General features: G+C 53.7%; 1 protein-coding gene across 5 annotated transcripts; it reads right to left on the bottom strand.

The window, feature by feature from the left end:
* Positions 1 to 255: 255 nt before the first annotated feature.
* HDAC11 (histone deacetylase 11) lies at positions 256 to 27,292 on the bottom strand. 5 transcript variants are annotated; one of them, XM_007985294.3, is made up of 10 exons: positions 27,203 to 27,292; positions 25,489 to 25,637; positions 23,610 to 23,710; positions 9,905 to 10,021; positions 8,246 to 8,288; positions 5,847 to 5,923; positions 4,720 to 4,782; positions 3,669 to 3,765; positions 2,377 to 2,555; positions 256 to 2,181 (listed from the first exon to the last, which is right to left on the bottom strand). In XM_007985294.3, exons 2-10 carry the CDS (start codon positions 25,553 to 25,555, stop codon positions 1,966 to 1,968), a joined length of 960 nt encoding a protein of 319 aa, XP_007983485.1. In that variant the 5' UTR covers positions 25,556 to 25,637; positions 27,203 to 27,292; the 3' UTR covers positions 256 to 1,965. The 5 variants fall into 5 exon arrangements, with proteins under 5 accessions (XP_007983485.1, XP_007983484.1, XP_007983488.1 ...); XM_007985293.3 differs by lacking the exon at positions 27,203 to 27,292 and adding an exon at positions 26,548 to 26,632; XM_007985297.3 differs by lacking the exon at positions 27,203 to 27,292 and adding an exon at positions 26,429 to 26,514.

Raw genomic sequence — 27,292 nt, forward strand, 5'->3', positions numbered from 1 at the left:
CGTGACCTTATCCCCCAGGGACCCTAGACCCGTCTCTGTCCAGAGAGTAACTCCCCCCACCCCACCCCACTGCCAAGTGTGAGGCAGCTGAGAACTTTTACTTTGGAATCTGGCAGAGCTGGATTCAAGCCTGGCTCTACCACTGTTGAGATCTGCTGAGAGGTGTGGCCTGGGGCAAATTTCTCACCCCTGCCAAGCCTCAGTTTCCTCATCTGTGAAATCGGAATCATTACCAACTCCACGGGACTCAGAGGATGGAATAACACACTAGCATTTATTGAGCAGCTACCCATGTCAGGCCTTACACTACAAGAACTTTCCATTTTCATTTCCTTCCACCCCCAGAAGGTCGGGATTCTTCGCCTCCAGCACACACAGCAGCCTGGGCCAATCAAGCCTCCAGGGTTCTCTAGGAACAGAAGCTCAACAATGACAAATCATGTCCGTGGCTGAGCCCCAGAATTCGCTGGCCTGAGTTGGGTGTGAACGGATGTTAGGTGCCTCGAGTCAGCGACAGAGACCAACAGCAAGGGTAGGGATCTCAGAGTGCATTGTTAGAGCCTCGGGGTCTGGTCCAGGAGGCTAGCGTTGTTGACAATTTGTGATCTTGGAACCCTTTCCCTGCAGCAGAGGGAGCATGAGGGAGGGCGGGAGACCGTGGGAGCACCCCCTCACTGTGATGAACATAAGTCCTGTAGGGGGCTGATGGAGCAGGGACATCTCAGCGGACCCACTTTCCCTCCCCAGCCCCTGATTTGGTCAGGGCCACAGCTGCTGGCTAGCAGGGGTGGATGTTCCCCCCCCCACTTCCTGGAGGCCCCTGAATGTCCCCATGAGTAGGGCTGAGGAACAGGCCAGAGACCCAGCCCACCTGGGGGCCCTGGGCACGGACAGGGATCGGGGCCCAGGCACTTTGGTGAGGCCAGTGGAGGCCACAGTCCCACCCAGGGCCCTGCCCCAGCTACCTATGCTCACAACCCCCAGGCCAAATAGAGATCCTCACTGCCCTCTCTCCGGGAAACCCTGCCCCACCTCACCAGTAGCTGGGTCCCTCCCTGGGCCTGGGTTCCTACAGGACCTGGCTTGGCCACCAGCCTGCATCTCTGATTTCCACCTGTGAGCCTGGCCTGCTCATGTCTCCCACCCTTCTTCTGCCCCCTCCCCACCTGGGTCAGCAGCCCCCTGGAGACAACAGGGCTGAGGCCTGTCCCTGACCTAAGAATTCCTCCCCTAAAACCTGGCCCTTGCACTGAACAGGCAAGACTACTGCTAAGGCAGTGACCCGGGGCTGCAGGCCTTCCCACCTTCAGCCCCAAAGAAGGGCCTGGGAAGGCAGGTCCAGACCTTGCTTTATTGAGGGAGAACTGCAGATGAGGGAACCCACCTGTACCCCTTCCTGACCGCCCCTCACCTCCAGGCCCAGGGTTTCCACCTGCTGCCTGGGAACCAGGTCCACCTGGAGGCCTAGCTGCAGCACCTCCCGAGCCATCCACACCAGCACCCGTAGCTCTTCAGCTCTGGGGCAAAGAGGGCAGCAAATCCCACGACCAAGGGGAGGGAGGGAGGCCAGTCAGGATGGGGGTGGAAGCTTCCTCACTCTGACCTGGGTCTGCCATTCTCAAAACCAGAATACCCCAAGCCCAGGGCCCTTGCTGTGCCTGGGACCTGGCCTGTCCTCTCCGATTCTCAGTGAACTGCCTGCCTCCCTCGACCCATGGACCCGTGACTCCATGTGGGTCCCCCTGGGACACAGGCTCTGCCTTCTGCCCCTACCCATAGAGGCGTTGAGCCTCTCTGGCTTCCAGCAGGGAAAAGTGGAGGAAGGACCAGCTCTAGGCCTCAGCCAGGGATGGCCCTGCCCCTCCATGCTCACTGAAGGCTGCCTCCACCACCCCATGAGGTTAGAAAACAAAAAGCACTAAGGGGCGGATAGGCGGGGCCAAGTGACAGGTGGGGCAGCGAGGGTCAGGGCACTGCAGGGGGAAGCAGCGGTGTGTCTGAGTTCTGTGCTGAGATGCTGGGTGACTCAGGCCCAATGAGCCCCAGGCCAAACAGATTAAGGATGGAGTCAGCAATGATGCGGGCTGTGCGCTTCTGGTACCCGCCTGAGGTCACCATAAGGATGGGCACGTGGCAGCCACGGACCATCCGGAACACAAGCTCATCCCGCTTCACAATGCCCTGTTGGGGGAAGAGGAGGGTGACTCAGGCAGGCCAGACCCCCATGGTGTCAGGAAGTCCTGCTGCAGGGCCAGCCCTGCTCCAAACTGCTGTTGCTTCAGCCCATCTCCTCCCTGACATGAGGCCGACCACCTTTCCTGCTGCCGCTGAGTCCACAGAGCAGACCCTCCCACAGCCCCCAGAGTCAGGACGTACCGCTGGGCTGATGGACAGCCCCCCAAGGCGGTCCCCCTCGAGGATGTCGGTGCCTGCATTGTACACCACCACGTCGGGCAGGTGCTCCTGGAGGGACTTCTCGATGTTCCTCTCCACCTTATCCAGGTATTCATCATCCTCTGTGCCCCACTCCAGCTCCACCTTCCGCCTGATGGCCTCTGGGAGGGAGACATGGACGGCCTCAATTTATAGAGAAGGGAAACTGAGGCTCAGGACAAGACTGTGGACACCAGGCAAGACTGGAAACTGGTCTGTTGGATTCAGCACTGCTCGGTCTCATTCCACCCAAAACTAAGCTGAAAAGAGCACCAAGAGCTGCAAAAAGGGGGACTCAAAGGAGAGAAGGGGCATTGAAGCTGAGACACTGCCCTGGGGGTGTGGAGATCTGTGTAGGCAATGTAAGATTTCACTGCCTCCTCCGGGCCTTAGCTACACATGTGGATGCCCTGCCCTGCCCTTAAGCCCAGGCTCAGCACATGTGAGCTTCTGTTGAGAAACTGGTTCCTTGGGCCATACTAGCTGCTGACTTATCCACACCAGACTCACCGCAACTGGTGCAAAAATGTCCCCTACCTGTGGAGGTGGCAGCCCTGTCTTCAAATCTCAACTGAGAGTCTCTGCCTTTTCATTGATGAGTTTAATGCATTTTCATTTTAACAGTTATATGTGAATTTCTTTCTTTTCTTTTTGAGATGGAGTTTCGCTCTTGTTGCCCAGGCTGGAGTGCAATGGCGCGATCTCAGCTCACCACAACCTCCGCCTCCCAGGTTCAAGCGATTCTCCTGTCTCAGCCTCCTGAGTAGCTGGAATTACAGGCATGTGCCACCATGCCCAGCTAATTTTGTATTTTTAGTAGAGATGGGGTTTCTCCATGTTGGTCAGGTTGGTCTCAAACTCCTGACCTCAGGAAATCTGCCCATCTCAGCCTCCCAAAGTGCTGGGATTACAGGCATGAGCCACCAAGCCCAGCTTATGTGAATTTATTTCTTATTTCATATTTTCAAATTTATCCTATTCTTTTTTTCTTTCATCCTTTCTGGTTTTTTTGCCAGGCAGATGCATGTTTATTGGACAGGGTTATGTGATCTTGGGTGGGTCGAGTGACTTCTCCAGGTCTCGGTTTCCTCATCTGTAAAATGGAAAGGATCACCTCATAGGGATGCTATGAACCACCACAGTGGCTTCTGCAGGGCCTAGCAGGCAGGAGACACTCAGGAGAGAGCCTCACCCACAAGGACACACTCAAGACGCGGGTAGGGGCAGCAGCTTACGCTTGGCAAAGCGGTCCCCGGGGTAGATGTGGCGGTTGTAGACATCCATGATGTACACACGCTTGTCGTCCATGAAGTCTCGCTCATGCCCATTGCCCTGTGGGGAGGTCACAGTAGCCACTCTCAGGCAGGTGCCCTAGGAAAGGCTGGGGCTCCGCCACCCCCCTGCCCCGCCTCAGGAAACTCATTTGCCAGGGCAGCACGGCCTGCTCTCGGGGGCAGCAGGTCTCATGGCTGTTAAGGAGCAGAGCTGGGATTCAACCTTAAAACCAGGCCCCCGCACCTTCTAGCATGGGCTTGAGCAAGCCCAGCCCTCTTAGGATCCCTATCAGAGGAAGAAATTCGGCTCTGCCACCCTCTCAAGTCTGTGGTGGGACTGGTTGGGATCAGGGATGTGAAAAGCAAACTGTAAAGGACTGTCCACATGTGACCTGGCTTAGGAGTTCAGGGTCACAAGAACCCAAGGCAGCTCCCCAACTAGCACAAAGCCACAGCAGTAGCAGTGTGGGGGGTACCTTCCGGAGCCCACCAGGTACCCTTCCTGTCTGACCAGAGGCACTGGCCTCATTAGCGGTCCTGAGGAGGGGGTAACCCTCTGCTTTGATGCTTTACTCCCTAGGCGCCGAATTCTTAAATGGTGACCCCAGGTGCCCTTCCCAAGCCATGTGTGTGGGCATCCACCCGAGGGGCAGGTCGCCAGTGCTCAGCAGCTCTGGGCGGGGGGCAGTGCCCCAAATTATTCGTAAGCAATGGGGACCCACAGCAGAGCTCTGCACACGAGAGCAGTCCCATCAGAGTGGGCTTCAAGAAGAGCCTCATGCTTATGTGGGGGCAGTTAGGAGGAGGGAGGGAGGACCCTCAGGAGCAATGAGGAGGACCTACTGTCCTGGACAGAGCGACAAAGACAGACCCTGCATTTGTAGCCCGAGAAACAGAAGACAGAAGCTGTGAGAGCCGTGGGGACATGAGGAGGAGACTCTCCTGGCCCGAGGAGATTCTGGAACTGGGGGTGGCAGGTTCCCTAAGAGTCCAGCCCCTGCAGAGCACTCACCTGATGGGCATCAAGATCAATGATGGTAGCCCTGGAGATGCCCTCCACACGCTCAAACAGAAACTGCCAGGGAGGAGAGGGTAGATGTGAGGACCTGGGGAGGCCAGAGGACCCAGCCCTACAGCAACTCCCTGGCAAGGGGCAGGGTGGGGGGCCTAATGCTTGTGGGTATCAGGCCACCCAGCAAAGATGTCACTTGCCAGGGAGAGCTGTGCAGCGCCAGCTGTGGGGCTGCATGTGTGCATGCAGGAGGTGGTCAGGGAAGGCTCCCTGGAGGAGGGAGCATGTCCTGTACCCTGAAGGGTCATAGGTCAGGAGGTAAATGGGTCACTCAGGCCCTGCATTTTCCCAGATTCCCTAGGAAATATGTAGGGGTTAAGGAGAGAATCTCCACAGCCCTGGGACTTCATTCCCCAACCTCTGCCTCATCCTACAAGGCCAAGTCCTAAATGCCCCCTCTTCCAGGAAGCCTCCCTCCTCCCCAGGAAGGTCTCCTGTGCTTCCCCCTTTTTCTAATGGCCTGCCTCCCCCATCAGTCTATGTGCCCCATGAAAGCAGGGATACATAGGAACAGGTCAGCCTGTTCCTGATGCCCAGCAGGAGGCCAGGCACAGAGTAGCAGGGGAGTTGTGGGGCCCCACAGATCAGAGGCCAGCACCAGTTCTGCCCCTGCTAACTGCATGCCCTCACCTCTGTGGGCCCCGTCTGCCTGCGAGGATTCAGGGAGTAAGTCCTGGAGCAGAGCGCGGGTTGGAGCATGCAGAAGTGCCAGCTGCTATCAGCACCATTATTCTTTCCACTCCCTACTCCCTTTGCCAGCCATGCCCTTCTTCCTACAACTTAATATGTGGCTATACAGCAGATCCTGGCCCTGTCTAGTCCCCTGGCTGTGGGAGGCTGGAATAACTCCCTTCCACCACAGGCAACCCTTCTAAGCAACATGGAAGAAGAGCAAGTGTGAGATCTGGATTCGGTTCCAGCCTGGCTGAGCAATCCAGACAAGCCCCCTCCCTGCTCCAGCATAGGCCCCTTGTCTATAATTCAGGGTAAGCAGAGTTAATTTGGAGCTGTGGGGAGGATTCCAGGAGGGCTCTTGGAGGTGAGACCCCACATGCTCATAGACACACCTTGATGGCGAGTGTGATGTCCGCATAGGCACAGAAGCCCCCGCCACGGTCGCTGGAGCAGTGGTGGAAGCCACCCCCTGCAGAAGGGCAGAGAACGGTGCTGCTCAGAGCCAGGCTCCCAGGCTCAGTCCAGGAGCTCCTCCATCCCTTCACCTCCCCCAGCACCCTCCCTGCTCAGCTCTCAGAGACCGGCACCTCAGACTCTGGGTTGGCAAACTGAGCTGGGTGCCGGGGCATGTCACCATCCCCAGGCCAGAAGGCAGTCACGTCTTCAGGGTGTCCCCAGCAAGTCCCCAGTGCCACTCACACCCCCAAGCAACAGAGAGCTCATCATGCCTGAGGCAGAAAGCTGCTTCTTGTCCCCACCAAGCTGGGCCTGCCTCCATGTGGCTCCCCAAACCAGGAAGGAGTGGTGGCATGGGGGCCACACGGATTCTGCCAGTGGCCAAAGCGCATGGTCAGAAAGGGCACCCTCTGCTGGTCATGACTGCCTACAACCACGAGGAGGGCCCTAGAGCCCGGGGTTCCATCACCCCTCAACCCTGAGACATAGCCTCAGAGTCCCAGGGCCCACAGAGACCCCTTCCCCTGCAGCCCCTGGGATAGCCTGAATTGCAGGGGCCCTCTGCAGTTAAGCCCAACAACTGCTCCATCAGACAGTGTGCAGCTGGCCCCATGGATACCAGGAACTTGCCTCTCCCACCCCCCAGGAGGCTATTGTTGGCTCATAATGATGAGACGACAGCCACAGTGAACACCTGACTGAGCACTGAGCTTGCTGAAGATTCCCTTCAGCCCTACAAGGGGCATTAGTATCACCATCCCCATTTTACAGATGAGGAGACTGAGCCACAGAGGAGCTCAGCAACTTGCCCAGGGTCACACAGCCAGGTAATGGCAGAACCAGGATCAAACCCAGGGTGGATCGGGATCCAGGCTCTTAACCTCTACCAGGCATTAACACCTGCCATGGGGAGGGCCATCCGGGCCCTCCTGGGAACCCTGCTGTAGACACGCAGGACACAAATCACTCCCATATCTGACGTGGGATCCTTGTCTAAGGAGGTCCCCGGGTGGCTCCCCAGCCCCGCCTTTGCACACTTCCAGTGGCAGGAAGCTTCCTCCCTTCCAGAGATCCTGTGCCATCCCTGGGCAGCTCAGCATTGTCTGAAGCCTGCCTTGTGTCTTCCCTGAAGGACTCCACCTGTGTCCTGGGGCCCAGGACAGCCCACAGAGGCTTGGTCATGTTGGGTTGGGTGCAGCAGAGTACCATAACATCACCACTATGCCAGACCTAATGCTAACCAAGCCCCTAGAGAGTGGGGCTCCCCCTAACTGTGCAGTGGCCCAGGGCGGCCTCTCCCTTGCAGAGTTCACAGCCAAAGGCTGGGGGACGCTGCTTTAGGGCTCTACGCAAGCCAGTAGGCATCTCTCCATGTCCATTTCCTCATCAGTGAGACGGGCCTGACAATTATGCCTAGCTCAAATAAGAGTCTGGGTGAAGGCCGGGCATGTTGGCTCATGCCTGTAATCTCAGCACTTTGGAAGGCCAAGGCAGGCGTATCACCCGAGGTCAGGAGTTCAAGACCCAGCCTGACCAACATGGAGAAATCACGTCTCTACTAAAAATACAAAATTAGCCAGGCGTGGTGGTGTATGCCTGTAATCTCAGCTACTCAGGAGGCTGAGGCAGAAGAATTGCTTGAACCTGGGAGGCAGAGGTTGCAGTGAGCTGAGATCATGCCATTGCTCTCCAATCTGGACAACAAGAGCAAAATTCCATCTCAAAAAAAAAAAAAAAAAAGAGTCTGGTGAAAAAGAGCTTTCCAAACGTCAAGTGCTTCGCCTACAGGAGGGACAATGACAGGGACAAGGGAGACTCACGTGCAGCCCTCCCATGAGACAATCTTGTGGGAAAGTCAAGGGGGCCAGGGAGCATGGGCCCTCCAGACCCTTGAGAAGGTGGTGGTATTGATCCTGGGTGTGCCCACCCAACCCAACATAACCAAGCCACTGTGGGCTGTCTTGGGCCCCAGGACACAGGTGGAGTCCTTCAGGGAAGACACAAGGCAGGCTTCAGACCATGCTGAGCTGCCCAGGGATGGCACAGGCTCTCTGGAAGGGAGGAAGCTCCCTGCCACTGGAAGTGTGCAAACGCAGGGCTGGGGAGCCACCCGGGGACCTCTTTAGACAAGGATCCCACGTCAGATGGAGGCACTGGTGAGTCTCTCCCAGGTACTAGGAGGCTACATATCAACCTCCAGGCCACTTGACTAGGGGACACCAGAGCTTCTGAATTCACAGCTGCCACCTCCAGGATCCTCCTGCCCTCCTCCAGCCCCCTTTCAGTTCAGTTCTACCAATGGCTGGACATTTCTGAGGACATTCCCAGCACTCACCCACGTTGATGGCCCAGCCTCGCTCCACGGCCAGCTTCCCCGCCTTTGGAGACAAGCAGAGGGTGAGTGGGCACAGGCAGCCCATCTTCCACTTATTCATTCACTGATTCATGCACTCATTCCATAAACACTGCTTCTAGCCAGCTCTGGGGGAAGGATGAGCTGAGCTACAAGGTAGGGGTATAGAAGGAACTCCCTACTCCAAGCAACAGTCTAGGAAGTAAGTGCCAGGTTGGCTGGCATATGAGATGTACAGTGCATAAGCACCTTTGCAATTGTGCAAGGAAACTGGAAAACATAAAAGTACTTATCATCCATCACATATGAGCTGACAATAATTTTGACGTGGCTTTCAAAGGGAAAATAGGCAAAGTTTTGCTCATAGAAATATAGTAGACTGGGCCGGGCACAGTGGCTCACGCTTGTAATCCCAGCACTTTGGCAGGCTGAGGCAGGTGAATCACTTGAGGTCAGGAGTTCAAGACCAGCCTGGCCAACATGGTGAAACCCTGTCTCCACTAAAATACAAAAATTAGCCAGGCAGGTTGGTGTGTGCCTGTAATCCCAGCTACTTGGGAGGCTGAAGCAGGAGAATCACTTGAACCCGTGAGGCAGAGGTTGCAGTGAGCCAAGATGACACCACTGCATTCCAGCCTAGGGGACAGAGCAGGACTCTGTCTCAAAAAAACAAACAAGCAAAAGAAGAAATAGAGTAGACTGAATACTGAAATCTTCTAGGAACTCACAGTTTTGGGGATGGGCAGTAATATTCTACTAAGCTAAAAAAAAGTACAAATTTACAAAGATAACAGAACAGTAGGGGATCAGTAGGTAGTGATCCAGGGCTGGGTTAGATCCTCATATATTTGCATGTGAAACATTCCTCTATCTGCAAATAACTAGGCAGTCTGTGGCACATTTTCTTAAAAAAAACACACATACAATGTGAAACCTAATTTTGCTGCAGGGATTTTTTGTTGCCACACCCACGGTGGGGGAGAGGGGAGCCTTATTCATCACTGAAGTCATGGAGGATCAGTTCTCCATCTTAATTTTGGGTGCATTAGGGCTGGGCGTGGTGGCTCAAAGCCTGTAATCCCAGTGGATCATTTGAGGTCAGGAGTTCGAGACCAGCCTGGCCAACATGGTGAAACCCTATCTCTACTAAAAATACAAAAATTAGCTGGGCATGGTGGTGCGCATCTGTAGTCCCAGCTACTCAGGAGCCTGAGGCAAGAGAATCGCTTGAACCTAGGAGGCAGGGGTTGCAGTGAGCCAAGATCACGCCACTGCACTCCAGCCTGGGCAACAGAGCGAGACTCTACTCAAAAAAAATAAAAAAAAATTGGCAGGGGGAGGGGGTGTGCATTACAGCCATAGTGCTAGGGTATCCGCTTTGGTGAGTGGAGAGATATATTATATACTAGCAATTACGGTAACCAATAGGAGGTCATAGGAGAAGGAACGATGAGAATGCTAATGTCCCAAGATGTGGAAAAAAGGCTTCTGGAGAAAGGGTCATTGTTGCCGAGCCTTGAGGAATATTTAGGATTCTGTTCAACTACTAAGTGGGAGGAGGGCATTCCAGGGCAAAGGAAGTGAGAAGGACCATGCGGTATGGGAGCCCCCAGCCCAGCCACGCCCCCCCACCCCACCTACCATTATGGTTCCTCCTGTCTGGGTCCGAAGGGGCCTCAGCACCTTCCTCTGCACAAGGAAGTTGGGGAGGAAGATAACAGGGGGGATTTCTGTGATGGTAGCAACAGCAAAGGACCACTGCGGAAAAAGACAGGGACTGTTGGCCTCCGCTGCCCCACCCCGGGGCAACCCGTGAGAAATCAGATCCCCAGGAAATGCCTTGAGGACAGTTTCCAGGTGCCCTTGGATGAACTCCCTGGTCAAGCACACTTCCTTTGGTAGAAATGAGAGCCAGAGCCACAACCCTACCAGGCTCCTGACAAGCTCTGGGCTCAGTAAAGAGCAGTTTGCACAATGTGTTTCTTAAAGCTAGTGGGCCAGGGTTCCTCAGCGTTCTGAGGCCCTTGGCTGCCCTCTTGTGCCCAGAACAGGAGCTGCAGAGGGCTCCAAGTCAGCAGCGCAGGCTACTGCTTTGGGATAACAAATTGGTCTAGACCATCCACTGTACAGAAGGGGACACTGAGGCCCAGGCAGTGAGAATCTTCCCAAGGCCACACAATGAGTCACTGACAGAGCTGGGACGGGAGCCCTGGCCTCTTGCTCCCTCACACTGCATTGCCTCTTCGTCCATTGGGAATCAGACCTTCCTGGCAAAAGGGATGCACTACCCTCATCTCCAGCTGCTAGGGCTGGGGGGGTCTAGGGTACCTGAAAGGTATCAGCACTAAGATCAGGACAGAGTGTGCCCTGTGACCTCCAAGTCCACCAGGTAAACATCCATAGCACTGGCTGCCCAGCTGCACCCAAACCCCAAGCCATCTCCTGGCTGAAAATGCATCCCTGCTCCCCACCCACGCGAGGCAGAGCCACTCACTTTGTAAATATTTACTAAGTGTCTGCTAGGTGCCCCAGGTGGGCACTGGGGGCCCATTCTCATGCCAGGACACTTGCAGGCACTTATTTGCAGTGTGATGAGTGTGGTGATGAGGAGGAGAACTGGGTGGGGGTTATTAGAGAGGCTTTCTGGAGGCGGTGGCATCTGCGGGAGGTGAAGAGTGAATAGGAGTTATCCAGGTGTGGAGGTCAAGGGAAAAAGGTAACTGGGCAGAGAAGTGAGTCCATGATCCAGAGAAGGTGGGTGCAGCTGGAACAGGGCAGGCTGAGCTTATCATACAGGGCCTGGTCTGCTAGCACAGGCTCACACATTGTTGTCAGAGTAGTAGGGAGCCATAGATGGTGCTGTCTCAAGCTGCTCTAGCTGCAGCAAGGAGAACCAATTAGGGGAACAAGGATAGAGAAGCAGCAGCCCCAGGAAGGAAGTGTGAGATAAGAAGGGTCTGGGGTGGTAACGGGCAGGTGTTAGCCGGCAGCATGTGGGGACAAGGGGTGGAGGGCTCAGGTGTCGAGTCTGGGGCCTGTGAGGGTAATGGCACTCAGAGGTGAACCTGAAGCAGGGTAGAGATGGCACTAGGTTCTGCTCTCCATGGGCCAAGTCAGCCCCTGGGGCAGCCAGGTAAGACAGCTGAGGTTTAAGTGAGGCTGGAGCTCAGAACAGGGGTGGGAGAGTGGGAGGTGAAGGGCTGGATTGGGACTGCAGGATTCCCACGCTGAAGGGCAAGGCCCAGACAGAGAACCCCCGGGGACAATCAAGGGCTTCCCTGGGACAGGGTGAGGCGTGGAAAGACCTGAGGCGCAGTGCTCAGGAGGCCAGGTAGAGAGAGGGTGGCTGGGAGGAGCAGGTGGAGGGAGGCACCAAAGCTGCGGAGACATTCCATGAGAGGAAAGTGGGAAGTGTGGCCATTGCGTTCACCAACCAGGAGGAGGAGTTTTAGGATGAAAGAAACATGAGCATGTTCAATGACGGAGAGCAGGCAGCAGGGAGGGAGAGGGTGGCTAGGGATGGTGTGATGGCAGAGTGGGGACAAACCTCAGAGGGCCAGGAGGTGCTGTAGCCAGGCCGCCTGGGGCCGGACAAGAGGCAGGACACACCCTAGGTCAGGCCCCAGGAGGGGCCTCATGTCTTAGGCCCTGGCCACCAGGGGAGGCCTCCTGTCATGGTCCTAGGGGTGCCAGGCACCAGGCTGCTGGGGAATGCCCGTGGCCACCGGCCTAGGCCTGTAAGGGCAGCTGAAGGCAGGGGAAGCTGGCATCACTCCCTTACTCTGGTAGAGAAGCCAGTGAGCAGGGTCCCACTCATGGTCGGGAAGGAGAGGTGCCCATGGGGCACCACTTCCACAAGCCCAGGCCCTCTGGCTGTAACATGGAAGCATTGCAGGGCCTGGGAAGGGGTGAGAGTGTAAGAGCTGGGACCAGCACAGCTGGACAATTGCAGGACACACCCATGAGTGTGTGTATGTGTGTGCATGTGTGTTGTGTATATGTGTGTGCACAGGTATGTCCGTGTGTGTGTGCATGCATCTGTGATGTGGGACAGACCCAGAGAAGGAAGGTACCTGCCTGAGGTCATCAGCTCCTCTTGTTCACCACACTCATCCCACTGCCCAGCACAGGTCCCACGTGTGGCCGACATGGAATCACGGTTTTCCATGAATGAATGAGCAAATAAACGAGCTGCTGAAGGAGCACATGGAGTCACAGCCTCCCTCCCTCCCTGGGAAGCCAGCAGCGGACAGAGACTGGAAGACAATGCAGCCGAGAGCCCAGCATGGACACCAACCACGAGAAAGGCATTCTCTCATGTGCTCCACAGCCACGGGTCTGGCACAGCACTCCTCGAGAAGGCCTCCACCGGCAAGTCGTTTGGGAAGCACCCACTGGCAAGTCTTTTGGGAAGCACCAGCTTATGCCACCTGCCTCCTGGAGATTCGCAGCACACCCTAGCATGCTAAAGGCTCTGAGAAGTTCTGCGGCAAATAATCCATTCTAACTTTGCTCCCCCGAGATGTCAGGAAGTCTGTCTGCCCTCTTCGCTTTTTAAATCACACACACTAACCTTCTGCAAAACTGCAGTGGTATGGGACACACTTGAGAACCTCAAAGAGGTTCCTTGGTATCCTCCACAGACTGGGCCTGACCTGGTCCAGGGGCCAGATGCAGCCACCCAGGAGCATGCGTGGGACTTGGCCAGCGGGACCAGCCCCCACAGGAGAAAGTATGTGTGTTTGCTGTGCCAACGTTCCTGGGAGATGAGCCCCTCGGCGGAGCAGCAGGCTTCGGGCAGTGAAGAGGAGGCTGGCACTTGGGCCTTCTCCTGGTGCAGCAGTGGTTTCTGCACAAGGCAGTGATGTGGTTACCAACACCCTAGACCTGAGCACCATCCAATCCACTGGCTGCCAACCACAGGTGGCTACTTACGAATAATTGTAAATTCATCAAAATTTTTAAAATTCAAGTTTTGTTCCTCAGTTACACTCTCCATATTTCAAGAGCCATGTGTGGCCAGTGGCGACTGGACTGCACAGAGCAGGTCTGAGCATTTCTATCATTGCAGAAGGTTCCACAGGGCAGCACTGCTCTAGGAAAAACCACCCATCAGTGGCCAAGGTGAGAAATAAACAGAGCAGATGGGGTGGACTAGTGGCGGGGCCCTGGGTGAGGGGAGGAGAGGGAAGAGGGCCTGGGCTAGAGCAGGCTCTGAATGGTCAGAGGAGGTGGCAGGTAGGAGGAGCTCAGGGCACCACCAGGTGACATCTGGAGATTCACTTTCTGACCAACACTTCCAGGAATAGCCCTGGAGGGAGCTGTGGATGGGGCGGGTGGGGGGTGCAGCGCTGCTGACAGATACCTTATCTGGGACGTGCAGCAGGCTGCAGTGGGACTGCCTAGATCTGCCAGCAGGTCAGGCTCCCTGATAGTCTCACCCTGGGCAAGGGCACTGTGGGTGAGGCTAGGACTGGTGTGGACAGGCCCAGAAGTTCCCCAGAGTCAAACCGGTCCCAGTCTGGGTTCTGCCACTGGGTATGTGAATTTAGACTTCACTTCTCTGTGCCTCTCTCTCAGAGGTGGAAACCAGTCAGAGAGGCCTGTCCTCGCCATTTAATCTAAAATGCCCCCACCCAGCCAGGCTTGGTGGCTTACGCCTGTAATCCCAGCACTTTGGGAGGCTGAGGCAGGTGGATCAATTGAGGTCCAGAGTTCGTGACCAGCCTGGCCAACATGGTGAAATCTGGACTCCATTAAAAACACAAAAATTAGCCAGGCATGGTGGTGGTTTCCTGTAATCCCAACTACTCAGGAGGCTCAGGCAGAAGAATCGCTTGAACCGGGGGGCGGAGGTTGCAGTGAGACGAGATCGCGCCACTGCACTCCAGCCTGGGTGACAGAGTGAAACTCTGTCTCCATAACATAACATAACATAACATAACATAACATAACATAACATAACATAACATAACATAACATACCCCCACCCAGGGCCCCCTGGAGCCCACACCTTGGCTTCGTCTTCCCAGATAGCACTTTTCTCCCTGAGGCTACAGACTGTCCTGATTAGTATCTATCTCCCTCAAAAGGATGCCAGCTCCAGGAGGACAGCACGCATCTGCTTACTGCTGTGCAGACAGTGCTGAGGCCACGCCTGGCACACAGTAGGTGCTGGCCATGCATGCCATTGATTCCCTTTTCTGGCTGGTGCACCAGAGCCCTTCTCCTGATGGAGGCCACCTCACTTGCACCATCCCGGGAGAGCCATGACTGACAAGGGCCTGTAACAGCCAGGCCACATGCTTCTGGGCAGGGCAACCCTGTGGTGACAGTCACACCCCAGAGCTCTCCGTGGAATCAAGCTGAGGCCACACCTCCAAACCCACATCTGTACCTAGCTGCTCACTGTGCCCACTCCACACTGCCTATGCCTCTTGCAGATTTCATCTGAAATCGCCTGCACCATCTCAGACTCTGCTTCCAGGGATGTGGTTCTCAGACCAGCAGCATCATAGCACTTGAGAATGTGTTAGAAATGCAGATTCCCAGTCTCTACCCAAGACAACCTGGATCAAAAACTCTGGGAGGGGTCCAGCCGTCTTCGTGAACAAGCCCTCCAGGTGTTTCGGATACTTGCTTGGGTTTGAGAGCCACCATTCTAGGGAACCCGACCTAAGGCAGTGCTGGGTGAATGAGCACACTATGTGAGCATGGGAGGTCTGCCCCAGACTGATGCCACCACCCGCCAAAGGGCATGGCCTGCATGTGGCCACCTATCAGGGCCCCCATAAACACGTCAGCCTCTGAGGGACCCCACAGAGAGCAGGACATGACTGGGGCTGGCCACACCTCTGGTACCTACTGCCCCATCCACTCAGCTCCACAAGCCTCCACCTTCCAGACACGTGGTTTCCTCAGGCGGACCCCCTACCCTCAGAGGTTCAAACCAAGAACCGCTCTCAGAGAAGAGCTAGGCTGCAACCCTTCTAGGGCCCCCACTGTTTGCTTTAGGTGGGTCCTTTCTATCAGTAGAAGGGGAGCAAAAGCAGAGAAGGGGAAAACACGATCTCTCAGTTGATGTACAAAAAGCCTTTGACAAAATTCAACAGCCTTTTGTGATAAAATCACTCAACAAACTAGGAACAGAAGGGAACTCCCTCAACATGAAAAAAGGCATTAAAAAATTTAACCCCGCAGCTGACATTATATTCAACCGTAAAAGATGGAAAGCCCTCTGTCTAAGTTCAGGAATAAGACAAGGATGCCTGCTCCATTACTGCTATTTAACATAGCACTGGAAGTTCCGATCAGAGGAATTAGGCAAGAAAAAGTAATAAAAGTCATCCAAATTGGAAAGGAAGCTACCTCTCTTCACAGACAGTATGATGTTACATATAGAAGATCCTAAAGAATACACACACACACACACACACACACACACACACACAACTATTAAAGCTGAGAAACAGGCCAGGCACAGTGGCTCATGCCTGTAACACCAGCACTTTGGGAGGTGGGAGGCTGAGGTGGGCGGATCATGAGGTCAAGAGATCAAGACCATCCTGGCCAACATGATGAAACCCCGTCTCTACTAAAAATACAAAAATTAGCTGGGCGTGGTGGCATGCACCTGCAGTCCCAGCTACTCAGGAGGCTGAGGCAGGAGAATCGCTTGAACTGGGAAGGCGGAGGTTGCAGTGAGCCGAGATCATGCCACTGCACTCCAGCCTGGTGACGCAGTGAGACTCCATCTAAAAAAAAAAGCTAAGAAACAAATTCAGCAAAGTTGTAGAATACAAGATCAACACACAAAAATCAGTTGTATATCTTAGCAATGAACAATCTTAAAAGGAAATTGAAACAACTTCATTTATAATAACATCAAAAAGAATAAAATGCATGGGAATAGATTTAACCAAGAGGTGCAAGATTTGTCCATTGAAAGCTACAAAACATTGCTGAAAAAAATTAAAGACATACATAAATGGAAAGACATCCCATGTTCACGGATTCAAAGACTGATTACTGTCAAGATGGCAAAACTCCCCAAAGTAATTTACTCAATGCAATTCCTATCAAAACCCCAATGGCCTTTTTTGCAAAAAATGGAAGTTGATGCTATAATTCACATGGAATCTCAAGGGACCTCAAATAGCCAAAACCATCTTCAAAAAGAACAAAGTTGGCCAGGCACAGTGACTCACGCCTGTAATCCCAGCACTTTGGGAGGCAGAGGCAGAGGCGGACAGATCACGAGGTTAGGAGTTCGAGACCAGCCTGACCAACATGGTGAAACCTCATCTCTACTAAAAATAGAAAAATTAGCTGGGCATAGTGCCGGGTGCCTGTAATCCCACTACTCAGGAGGCTGAGGCAGGAGAATCACTTGAAACCAGAAGGTGGAGGTTGCAGTGAGCCGAGATCGCACCATTGCACTCCAGCATAGGTGGCAAAGTGAGACTCCATCTCAAAAATAAGAAAGAAAGAAAGAGAGAGAGAGAGAGAGAGAGAGAGAGAGAGAAAGAAAAAAAGAAAGAAAGAAAAGAACAAAGTTGGAGGCCTCACAATTACAAATTTCAAAATTTGCTCCAAAGCCACAATAACCACAGTAAGCCACAGTAAGAATACCAAAATAGTGTGGTATTGAACAGACATATAGATCAAATGAATAGAATTGGCTGGGCACAGTGGCTCACGCATGCCTGTAATCCCAGTACTCTGAGAGGCTGAGGTGAGCAGATCACTTGAGGTCAGGAATTCAGGACCAGCCTAGCCAACATGGTGAAACTCCGTCTCTACCAAGAAACACAAAATTAGCCAGGCATGGTGGCACACGCCTGTAGTCCCAGCTACCTGGGAGGCTGAGATGGGAGAATCGCTTGAACCCAGGAGATGGAGGTTGCAGTGAGCCGAGGTGGAGCCACTGCACTCCAGCCTGGGCTGTTGAGAGAGTGCAACCCTTTCTTAAACAAACAAACCAAAAAAATGAATAGAATTGAGAGTCGTCCAGAAATAAATCCATACATCTATGGCCGGTTGACTTTCTACAAAGTTACCAAGACCATTCAATGGGGGAAAAGCAGCCTAACAAATGGTGCTGGGAGAACTAGATATCTGAGTACAAAACAATGAAGTTGGACTCGCCTCACACATACACAAAAATTAACTCAAAATTTATCAAGGCCTAAATATAAGTGAAAACTATAAAACTCTTAGAAGAAAACACATGGGGTAAACCTTCATGACCTTGGGTTTGGCAATGGATTCTTAGATATGACACCAAAAGAAAAGGAATAAAAGAAAAAAAAAGATAAATTGGACTTCAGCAAAATTAAAATTTTTTGTGCATCAAATGACATTATCAAAAAAAGACAACCCACAGAATGGGAGGAGTTATTTACAAATTATATAATATCCAGAATATATAAAGAACCCTACAACTCAACAAAAAGGGAAGCCAATTTTAAAAATGGGCAAAAGGACTTGAATAAACATTTCTCCAAATGAGATATACAAATAGCCAACCAGCACATGAAAAGATCCTCAGTGTTAATTAGCCATTAGGGAAATACAAATTAAAACCATGAGATACCACTACACATCCAGTAAGATGGCCACACTGGGGAAAAAAACAAAACAGAACAAACGAACAAAAAAAACCACCAGAAAATAACAAGCATTGAAAAGGATGTAGAGAGACTGGGACCCTGGCACACTACTGGTGGAAATGGTGCAGCCCCTGTGGCGATCACCTTGGCGGTTCTTCAGAAAATTAAACAGAATTACCATGTGACCCAGTAATTCTACTCCTAGGTGTATACCCCAAATAACTGAAAACAGGTATTCTAATAAATACATGTGTGCACATGTCCACAGCAACACTACTCACAATAGCCAAAAGGCCTATAAACTAAGGAAGGGATAAACAAAATGTAGTGTTTTTTATTTATTATTATTATTTTTTTTTGAGACGGAGTCTTGCTGTGTCGCCCAGGCTGGAGTGCAGTGGCCGGATCTCGGCTCACTGCAAGCTCCGCCTCCCGGGTTCACGCAATTCTCCTGCCTCAGCCTCCCAAATAGCTGGGACTACAGGTGCCCGCCACCTCGCCCGGCTAGTTTTTTGTATTTTTTAGTAGAGACGGGGTTTCATCGTGTTAGCCAGGATGGTCTTGATCTCCTGACCTCGTGATCCGCCCATCTCAGCCTCCCAAAGTGCTGGGATTACAGGCTTGAGCCACCGCGCCCGGACCAAAATGTAGTGTTTTACAATGGAATATCATTCAGCTGTGAAAAGGAATGAAGTACTAATACATGCTACAACACAACACAGATGAACCTTGAAAACGCTGTGCTTGGTGAGATAAGCCAGACACAAAAGGTCACATACTGTATGACTCCATTTATATGAAATATCCAGGATAGGCAAATCCATAGACAGAATGCAGGTGAGTGATCACCAAGGGGACTTGGGGGAATAAATGGGGAGCAACTGTTTAAAGGACACAGCATTTCCTTTTGGAGTGATGAAAATGTTTGGGACTAGAGATGATGGTTGCACCACTTTGTGAATGGACTAAACACCACTGAACTGTACACTTTAAAGTGGTTAATGGCTAATTTTATTACGTAAATTTTACCACAATTAAAAAAAAAACTTTTTTTTTTTCTAAAGGAGAGAGGAGCCCCTCTCAGGGAAGAAGAAGAGAAAGAGAGTTGGAGACCAAGAGGAGCTCATTCCCCTAGAGACTCTCCAGGGTCCCTCCAGGTGCTCCACAGAGCTATGGTCTGTGTTGCCTCTCCACACTATACTGGAACTCATGGGAGATAGTTCTACCCTGGGATCTTTGCACTTGCTGTTCCTTCTGCTTGGAATGCCCTTCCCCGGATGACCACATCACCCACTCCCTCACTCCCTTCCTGTCTGATTACACGTCACCTGTGATCACGGTAGTAAGCCCTTTCCTGACACTGGTTTAAAACTGCCACCCTCTCACCAGCTCTCCCCACCCTCTTTCCTGCTGTCCCTTCCTTTCTTCACGACACTTAGCACCATCTAACATATTATCTCATTACTTAATTATTACATTCATTAGCTGACTCTCTCACCTAAATGCCAGCTTCACCAGGAAAGGGATCTTGTCTGTTGCTCCATCCCATCCCTGCAGCACCTAGATCACAGAGGGGTGCCCTCTGAGCACTTGCTGGATCCATGTGTCCTGAGCACCGTCCAGTGCAGAGTGCACAGGGGCAAGATGTCAGATGCTGTCCAGCACTAACCCACACTCCATGGCAAACTGTCACCCAAGAATCAACCAAAGGCAAGAGCCCAGTGCTGGGGTGTTGGGGAGCTCAACCGCCACCCTCAGAGGGGCCAACCCTGGACCTTGCACACAGTAGGAGCTTGATAAACATAGGTTTCCCTGAATTGACATCTTGCAAACATCAAGCTCCTGCTTCTCCTTCAGTGCCCTGTTTATTAAGTATCAAAGGCCACACCAGCACAGAGTCAGGCATGAGCCCTAGGCAGGGGATGGGGGCAGAATGGGATGAGGCAGGGGAGAGGGTGAATGTTACACAGTACACACAGAATGATCAGGGAAAAGCAGCCTGAGAAACCTGCAGGACTCTCCAGGGTACTCTCTGGATGCCCACAGCAGAGGAAGGAGAAAAGAAACATTGCAGACGTCTGCAGAGAGGTGGGAGATGTTCCTGAGCTGCAGCCCTAGCTGCCAGATGATGTCTGAAATGGGCTTGGGTCCCACCTGGGCAGCAAGGGCATGTCACACCATATCACCCTCCTGCTGAAAACCCTCTTGTGACTGTCCAAGGTCCCTGGAACAAAATGTACACTCCTCCCACGGCCTGCAAGACTTACGTGGCCTGGGGCTCTGGCCTCCCTGACTGTGCCATGTACAAGTACAATGTTTTATTCCCTTCCATCCAGCCTCCCAAGCATTCTTCTCCCCTTTGGGAGATCAAGTCCCCTCCACCCTCCAGGCCTGGGATTCTGAAACATTCTTCCTTCAAAGCTATACACGAGGGCCAGGAGTGATGGCTTACACCTGTAATCCCAGCACTCGGTGAGGCTGAGGCGGATGGATTGCTTGAGGTCAGGAGTTCAAGACCAGCCTGGCCAACATGGTAAAACTCCATCTCTACTAAAAATGCAAAAATTAGCTGTGTGTGGTGGCAGGTGCCTGTAATCCTAGCTACTTGGGAGGCTGAGGTAAGAGAATCACTTGAAGCAGGAGGCAGAGGTTGCTGTGAGCCAAGATCACACCACTGTACTCCAGCCTGGGCGACAAAGTGAGATTCAGTCTCAAAAAAAAAAGGTTCTACATGAGTATCACCTGCTCCTTTGTTTTAGTCTCAACTCAAACATTACCTCCTCTGGGAGACCCTCCCTGACCACCCAATTACCCTCTATTTTTCACTTTCTTCACAGCCCTTGGTGCTCTCTGAAATGCTCTTGGGTGGTCGCTTCTTTAATTTTAATCTTCCACAACTCAAATGCAAATCCATGGTGACAGGGAGCCTTGCTGTCTTATACTCTCTGTACTCAGCACACAGTTGGCATTGAATACAGACATGTTGAATGACTACTTCTTCATCTTTTTGTTTTGTTTTGTTTTTGAGACAGAGTTTTGCTCTTGTTGCCCAAGCTGGAGTGCAGTAGTGCGATCTCGGCTCACTGCAACCTCTGCCTCCCAGGTTCAAGCAATTCTCCTGCCTCGGCCTCCCGAGTAGCTGGGATTACAGGCATATGCTACCATGCCTGGCTAATTCTGTATTTTTAGTAGAGACAGGGTTTCTCCATGTTGGTCAGACTGATCTCGAACTCCCGACTTCAGGTGGATCTGCCCACCTCAGCCTCCCAAAGTGCTGGGATTATAGGCGTGAGTCACCGCACCCGGCCTACTTCTTCATCTTAATAGGTGCTATAGAAACCATTACGTTTCTCCTTTTGCTCTGGCTGCCAGGGAGCTGCAAGCCAAATATGCAGCTGGATCACCATCTTGGTTAACTTTTTCAGTGGACATATCTGAATTCTCCTCCTACCCTCGACCTCAGTTTTCTACTTGGGACTCTACCTGTTAATACTTTTAGTTTTATTTTAAGAGACAGTCTCACTCTGTCATACCAGCTGGAGTGCAGTGGTACAATCATAGCTCACTACAGCTTCAAACTCCTGGGCTCAAGATCTCCTGCCTCAGGCTCCCAAGTAGCTAGGACTACAAGTGCATGCCACTACACCCAGCTATTTTGTATTATTATATATCACATAGTAAGCTGCTTTCAGGCTTTTGGGGGACCAAGGCCAGGCATGCGGCCTGCCCTACACAGTTCCCCTGAAGGCCCCTCAGATGGGTGGGGCCCTGGAGCCTAGGCCCCCGCCCCCAGCCTGATTCACTCATACTCTGGCCCCATTCTGTTTTGGTTTCTCCCTGCCCCAGCTGAGCGCCTTCTGTCCCTGCCTTCCCCTCACCCACGGGACTCTGGCAGGCATGTCCTCCTGGCCCAGCCCTAGGCTGCGGACTGTGACCACGCATGCCTGGGCCCCAGGAAACCAGGGCAGCCAAGCACTGGGCTTCCTGCCAAGGCCTCACACCCCTCTCTCTCCTAGAAGCCAGGTTTCAACCTCTTCCTGGTAATCTTTCATGCGTTCACACTGTCGTGGCCCTATCTAGAATTCTCACAGCTCAGGCTGGGGTTGGAAAGCAGGGAGGCAGCAGCCCTGGCTGGGAACCTCGAAGACTGGACTGGATGACCGTCCAGGGGTCTCCCCTAGGCCCGGCCAACTTCCCAGGTGACCTTGAGCGAGCACAGTCTCTTTCTGGACCTAGGCTTTTCCACCTGTAGAGCAGAGAGGCCTGCTGGCCTCAGGCATCCACTGTGGCTCTGAGTCTAAGGTGAGCCCAGCCAGGGACCCTGGGGGTCGGGGCTCCCACACTCTTGGGGCAGATAACCTGAGGCATCCCTGACCGCAGGGCAGGCTGGCAGCACTACATTCCAATGCAAGCCCCTGCCCCAACCTCCCCTCTGTTCCCACAAAGAGCACTGAACTGAATGCCTCAGCCCTCAGAACTTCAGCCACTAATAGGAGCTGTGTCCTCCCCTGGAAAGAAGTCACAAGCAGGCAGTCAGTGTGCCCAGTTCAGTCTACAGGTGGGCTTTTACAATCTTATAATGAGTGCCACATTAAGAAATCAGAGCCGGGTGTGGTGGCTCACACCTGTAATTCCAGCTACTCGGGAGGCTGAGGCAGGAAAATCATTTGAACCCAGGAGGCAGAGGTAACAGTGAGCTGAGATTGTGCCACTGCACTCCAGCCTGGGCAACAAGAGTGAGACTCTGTCTCAAAAAAAAAAAAAAAAAAAAAAATCAGGAAATGTCACTTAATAATCTGGATTCCTGGCTTCTCTTTGAAGACCAGGTGCTCTGGCCATGCCGGGTCCACAGTGGAGCTCAGTAGCAGCCCCTTGGGAAGGGGCAGGAGTTCTCCAGTTCACCCCAGACTCTACCACCGGCCCTCCCACTTGTTTCTGTTCTCTGCTGAGCCCTGAGGGTTTCAAATTAGTTTTTAGACCAACAATTTCAACAAATCTTTAGCAGAGGTACTTAGATCAGAGTCTTAAACTTCAGCCCAATATAAAAAATCGGGTGGGTGCAGTGGTTCACGCCTGTAATCCCGGCACTTTGGGAAGCCAAGGTGGGCAGATCATCTGAGGTCAGGAGTTCAAGACCAGCTTGGCCAACATGGCAAAACCATATTTCTAATAAAATACAAAAAAAATTGCCAGGCGTGGTAGCACACGCCTGTAATCCCAGCTACTCACTCAGGAGGGTGAGGCAGGAGAACTGCTTGAACCCGGGAGGTGGAGGAGCTGAGATCACGTCACTGCACTCCAGCCTGGGCAACACAATGAGACTCCATTTCAAAAACAAAAACAAAAAATAAATGAACAAACAAACAAACAAAATAGGCCAAAGTGAAAGAGCTATGGTTGGAGGAGGACAGGGGCTGGGGTCTCTGAGGCCTGTCGACAGAGCACAGCTTGAAAATCATAATGTAGAGCCTAAAATCCTATGAAGGCTTTCATATGCCCTGGAGAAGGGGAGGTCACCACCCTCAGAGTGGCCTGGCCCAAACTGAGGTCTGCCTTTTTATGACCTCTCTCCTCTTGGGGACCACAGACTCCCATGTTCCCCGAACACTAGGGACATGAACGGGTGCCCTGTGGGACTGTGCTTCCCCAGGCTGAGCCGCCTCCTGCCTCTGGACACTCCTGGCCAGCAGCCCCCTGCCCCAGGCCCGCAGCCCCCCAGGCCCGACATCCTGTACCTTGAGCTCATTAAGATAGCGCCTCGTGTGCACCACCAGCAGGTCCTCCTCCGAGGCCTCCCGCGCCTCCACCAGCATGCTGTCAGACAGAAGCTTCTCTTCTGAAACCACAGAGGGAGCACCCTGCTTCCCCACTGACCTCAAGGCCAGGGCCAGCCCCAGACCCTCCCGCAGGCTGCAGACTTGGCCTGTGGCAGCCCCTGCCCCAGGGGTAGGTGGGCACTGCTGGCTTCTGGGCCTTCTGAGAAGGGGCAGCCTCCACAGCCATTGTGGACAGTGGCCAGTCCCTCTGGCCAAGGAGCATTGAACATTGTACACACAGCGATCCCCATGTTTCCCAAACTACTAATAGTCACAAGGATGGCTCCGGTGTGCCAGACAACCTTCAGGAGCAGATGACACAAGGGTCAGGGATGTTGACCCTCAGAGTGAGAAAAACTCTTCTTAGGAATTCTCCCTCCACCTTTTTTTCCCTTTTCTTTTTTTTTAATTCCTTTAAAGAGACAGGGTCTTGGCTAGGTGTAGGGGCTCACGCCTGTAATCCCAGCACTTTGGGAGGTTGAGGTAGGTGGATTGCTTAAGCCCAGGAGTTCAAGACTAGCCTAGACAACATAGTGAGACCTCATGTTACAAAATATCAAAAACTGAGGTAGGAGGATCACTTAAGCCAGGGAGGTTGAGGCGGCAATGAGCCTTGATTCCACCACTGCACTCCAGCCTGGGTGATGGGAGTGAGACCCTGTCTCAATAAATAAATAAACAAATAAATAAATGTGAGACAAGGTCTTGCTCTGTAGCCCAGGCTGGAGTGCAGTGGCACAACCATAGCTCACTGCAACCTCGAACTTCTGGGCTCAAGTGATCCTCCTGCCTCAGCATTTCAAGTAGCTAGGACTATAGAGAATACCACCACCCCCAGCCAAGTTTTTTTATTTTTATTTTGTAGAGACAGGGTCTTGCTATGTTGTCTAAGCTTGTCTCAAACTCCTGGCCTCAAGTGATCCCCTAGCCTTGGCCTCCCAGAGTGCTGGGATTACAGGCATCAGCCACTGCGCCCGGCCTCCCTCCATCTTCTGATGATATCACAGGAGGTTCAGTGAGGCATGGCCTCGCAACACCTGCCTGTGCTTTGCTCATCTTCCGTTCAAATCACCAATCAGTCTCACAGCCTGCAGGCAATAGTAACCAGCCTGGATTAAATTATACTGTTGTTTTCATTCCATTTATTTTTTTTACCATGACCTATTTATGGCAAGTGAAACTGCCTTTTCCCATTTTGATGACATAATGTTTCCTTTTAAAACAAGTTTAAGTGAATTTCCCAGCTAAATCAGGCCCCTTGATTACAAACCACAGTTAAAAAGATGTGCTCTTTGAAGCATCATTTTGCTCAGGGGGATGAGCCCTAAAGGTGGGGCGCCTGGAGCTCTGAATTCCAAACCCAACTCCGCCTCTTAGTCACTGTGTGACTGTGTTCACGTTTCCTAATCTTTCTGGGCCCCAATTTCCCCCATCTGTAATCAAGGGAGGTGCAGTGGAGGTGCTCTACCTCCTCACTCTCTGAATCTTAGGGAATGGACTCCTCCAAGCTTCACCTTCCCTGTGCCCATCAGTAATCAGCTGCCTTTCCACTAGGCCTCTTGGGCAGAGGCGGGACTTAGGTCCACAGCATGGGGAGCCAGGGAGAGTCTGAGCCAGGGACATCATATCATGCTTAGGAGTCTGTTCAAAAAATCCTTCTGGGCGGAAGCATGGTTGGAAGGCAGTCCGAGGGCTGAAACTGAAGATGGGAGAGCCTGAGGCTTATGTTGGGGATGAGGACGGAGAGGACAGGTGGGTTAGAGGAAGCAGATGATAGTCCAAGGGGGGCCTTCCATACCTTTTAGGAAATTGATCACTTTGCCCCATTTTCCGGCATCAAAGGGATGCAGCTTCTCCAGGCCCATGAAGGTGATGTTGTAGCGCGGCGAGTACACGATTGGCCAGCGTGTCTCTGGCACATGCTGGTACAGCTGGGTTGTGTGTAGCCTACCGTGTGGAAAAGGACAGACGCACAGCTGGGACAGCCTCAGCAGAAAGCAGCTCCCTCCCGAGCCCGCCTGTACTGACCCACCAGCCTTTGCCCAGCACCACTAGCCCCTCAGCCACAGACAAGGGCCGCTCAACAACAGCTGCTTACACTGGTTGTCTTTCCCTGAACCCAATTCCAATCCGGTCCTCACAGCAGCCCTGGGGGTAGGCACCACAATCGCACCAGAGGCTCAGAGAGCAGACCAGGTGTGCCCAAGGTCACAGTGCAGGTCTGTGGAGAAGCGGGCGTGCACTCAAGTGTGCCTGGCTGCAAGGCCTCCGCGCATCACCTCTGCACTGTAATAACTGCCCCCACAGCTGTGTGGCACAAGGCTTCGGCTGCAAAATGTGTGGCTGTTGTGAGGACTCAGAGAATGCAACTGAGGAGCCGAGCACAGCAAGCGCTCAGAAACGCAAATCGGGACCCAACCGGAGCCAGGGCGGGGGTCGGGGTCCCCTGGCCCCGCTGCGCGGCTGACCCTTCCCATCACACCCTGGCAGTCGTCACTCAGAGACAGAAATCCGCCCCCGTGGCTGCCTCCGTGGGGGCGTCCGCGCAGCCAGGGGGCTGGGCAGTGCAGACGTCAGACCCGCGCACGTCTCCCGACCGCTCCGGGTCTGGGCCCGGGCCCGCGGCTGGCGCGGGTCCCTTGGACCACCGAACAGGGGCGCGGGGCTGGTCTGGCGCGCCGAGAGGGCCTGGAAGTACCCGTCCCGAGCGTCCCTCACCCGCAAACCTAGGCCTTCACCTGGCGCGCCCGCCCGGCAGTCCTCGCCCTCGCCCTAGCGCGCCCGCCCACCGGGACCCCTGGGAGCCCCTGGGGTTGGCCTGGGCGTCCCACCCCCGCCCTCACCCCGCGGCACTCACATCCCGGGGCCGGCCCTCCCAGCGCTGGCCGCGGCTCCGCGACCGGGCGGGGCGGGGCGGGGCGCGGGTGGGACCAGCCCAGGACACGCCCCCGGGCTTAGTCGCGTCCTCTGGGGGCGGAGCTCTGGCCGACTTGGCCCGCCCCGCCAATATTGGCGTCACAGAGGGCCCGCCCGCCAGAAGGCCACCCCCAACGCCCATCAAGCCCGAAGTCCCGCCTCCGCAGGCAAATACCCGGTGGAATCCCGCCTGGCTTGGAAGCTCCGCCCCCTGGCGGGAGGGCCGCGCGGGTTTCACACTGGCGTCGCGGAAGGGGCGCGATCACCCTAGGTCCTGTTCCAGCGCTCCCCAAGCTGGGCAGAAACAGCGAGAGGCTGAGGGTTAGAAACGCTAGGTTCCCGGCGGGCTGTGCCGGGGCTTTGCTGTGTGACCTTGGGCTGGCGTCCGCGCTCCCTGGGCCCTTGTTTCCGCGGGTTAAACGTAGGGGCGGGGGAGTTTCTCTGGCCCTGCCGCCTGTGACCTAAGGAGCCCCGTGACCTCTCCGACCCGAGCCCACCCCCGGCCCAGTCTGCAGGAGCTCCGGGACAAGCACTTCCGGCGAAGGCATGTAGGCTCCCAGAGCCTGTGTTTCCCTCTGTAGAGCAGGCCTAGTTACCGTCTTCAGGGTGCACGCGTCTTCGTCTCCGACCCGCACCCCCACCGCCGGGAGAAGCTGAGCCAGGCCAAAGGAACAGCTGGGGGTGTC

Source organism: Chlorocebus sabaeus, chromosome 22, assembly GCF_047675955.1.
Source record: "Chlorocebus sabaeus isolate Y175 chromosome 22, mChlSab1.0.hap1, whole genome shotgun sequence".
Taxonomy (NCBI): Eukaryota; Metazoa; Chordata; class Mammalia; order Primates; family Cercopithecidae; genus Chlorocebus; species Chlorocebus sabaeus.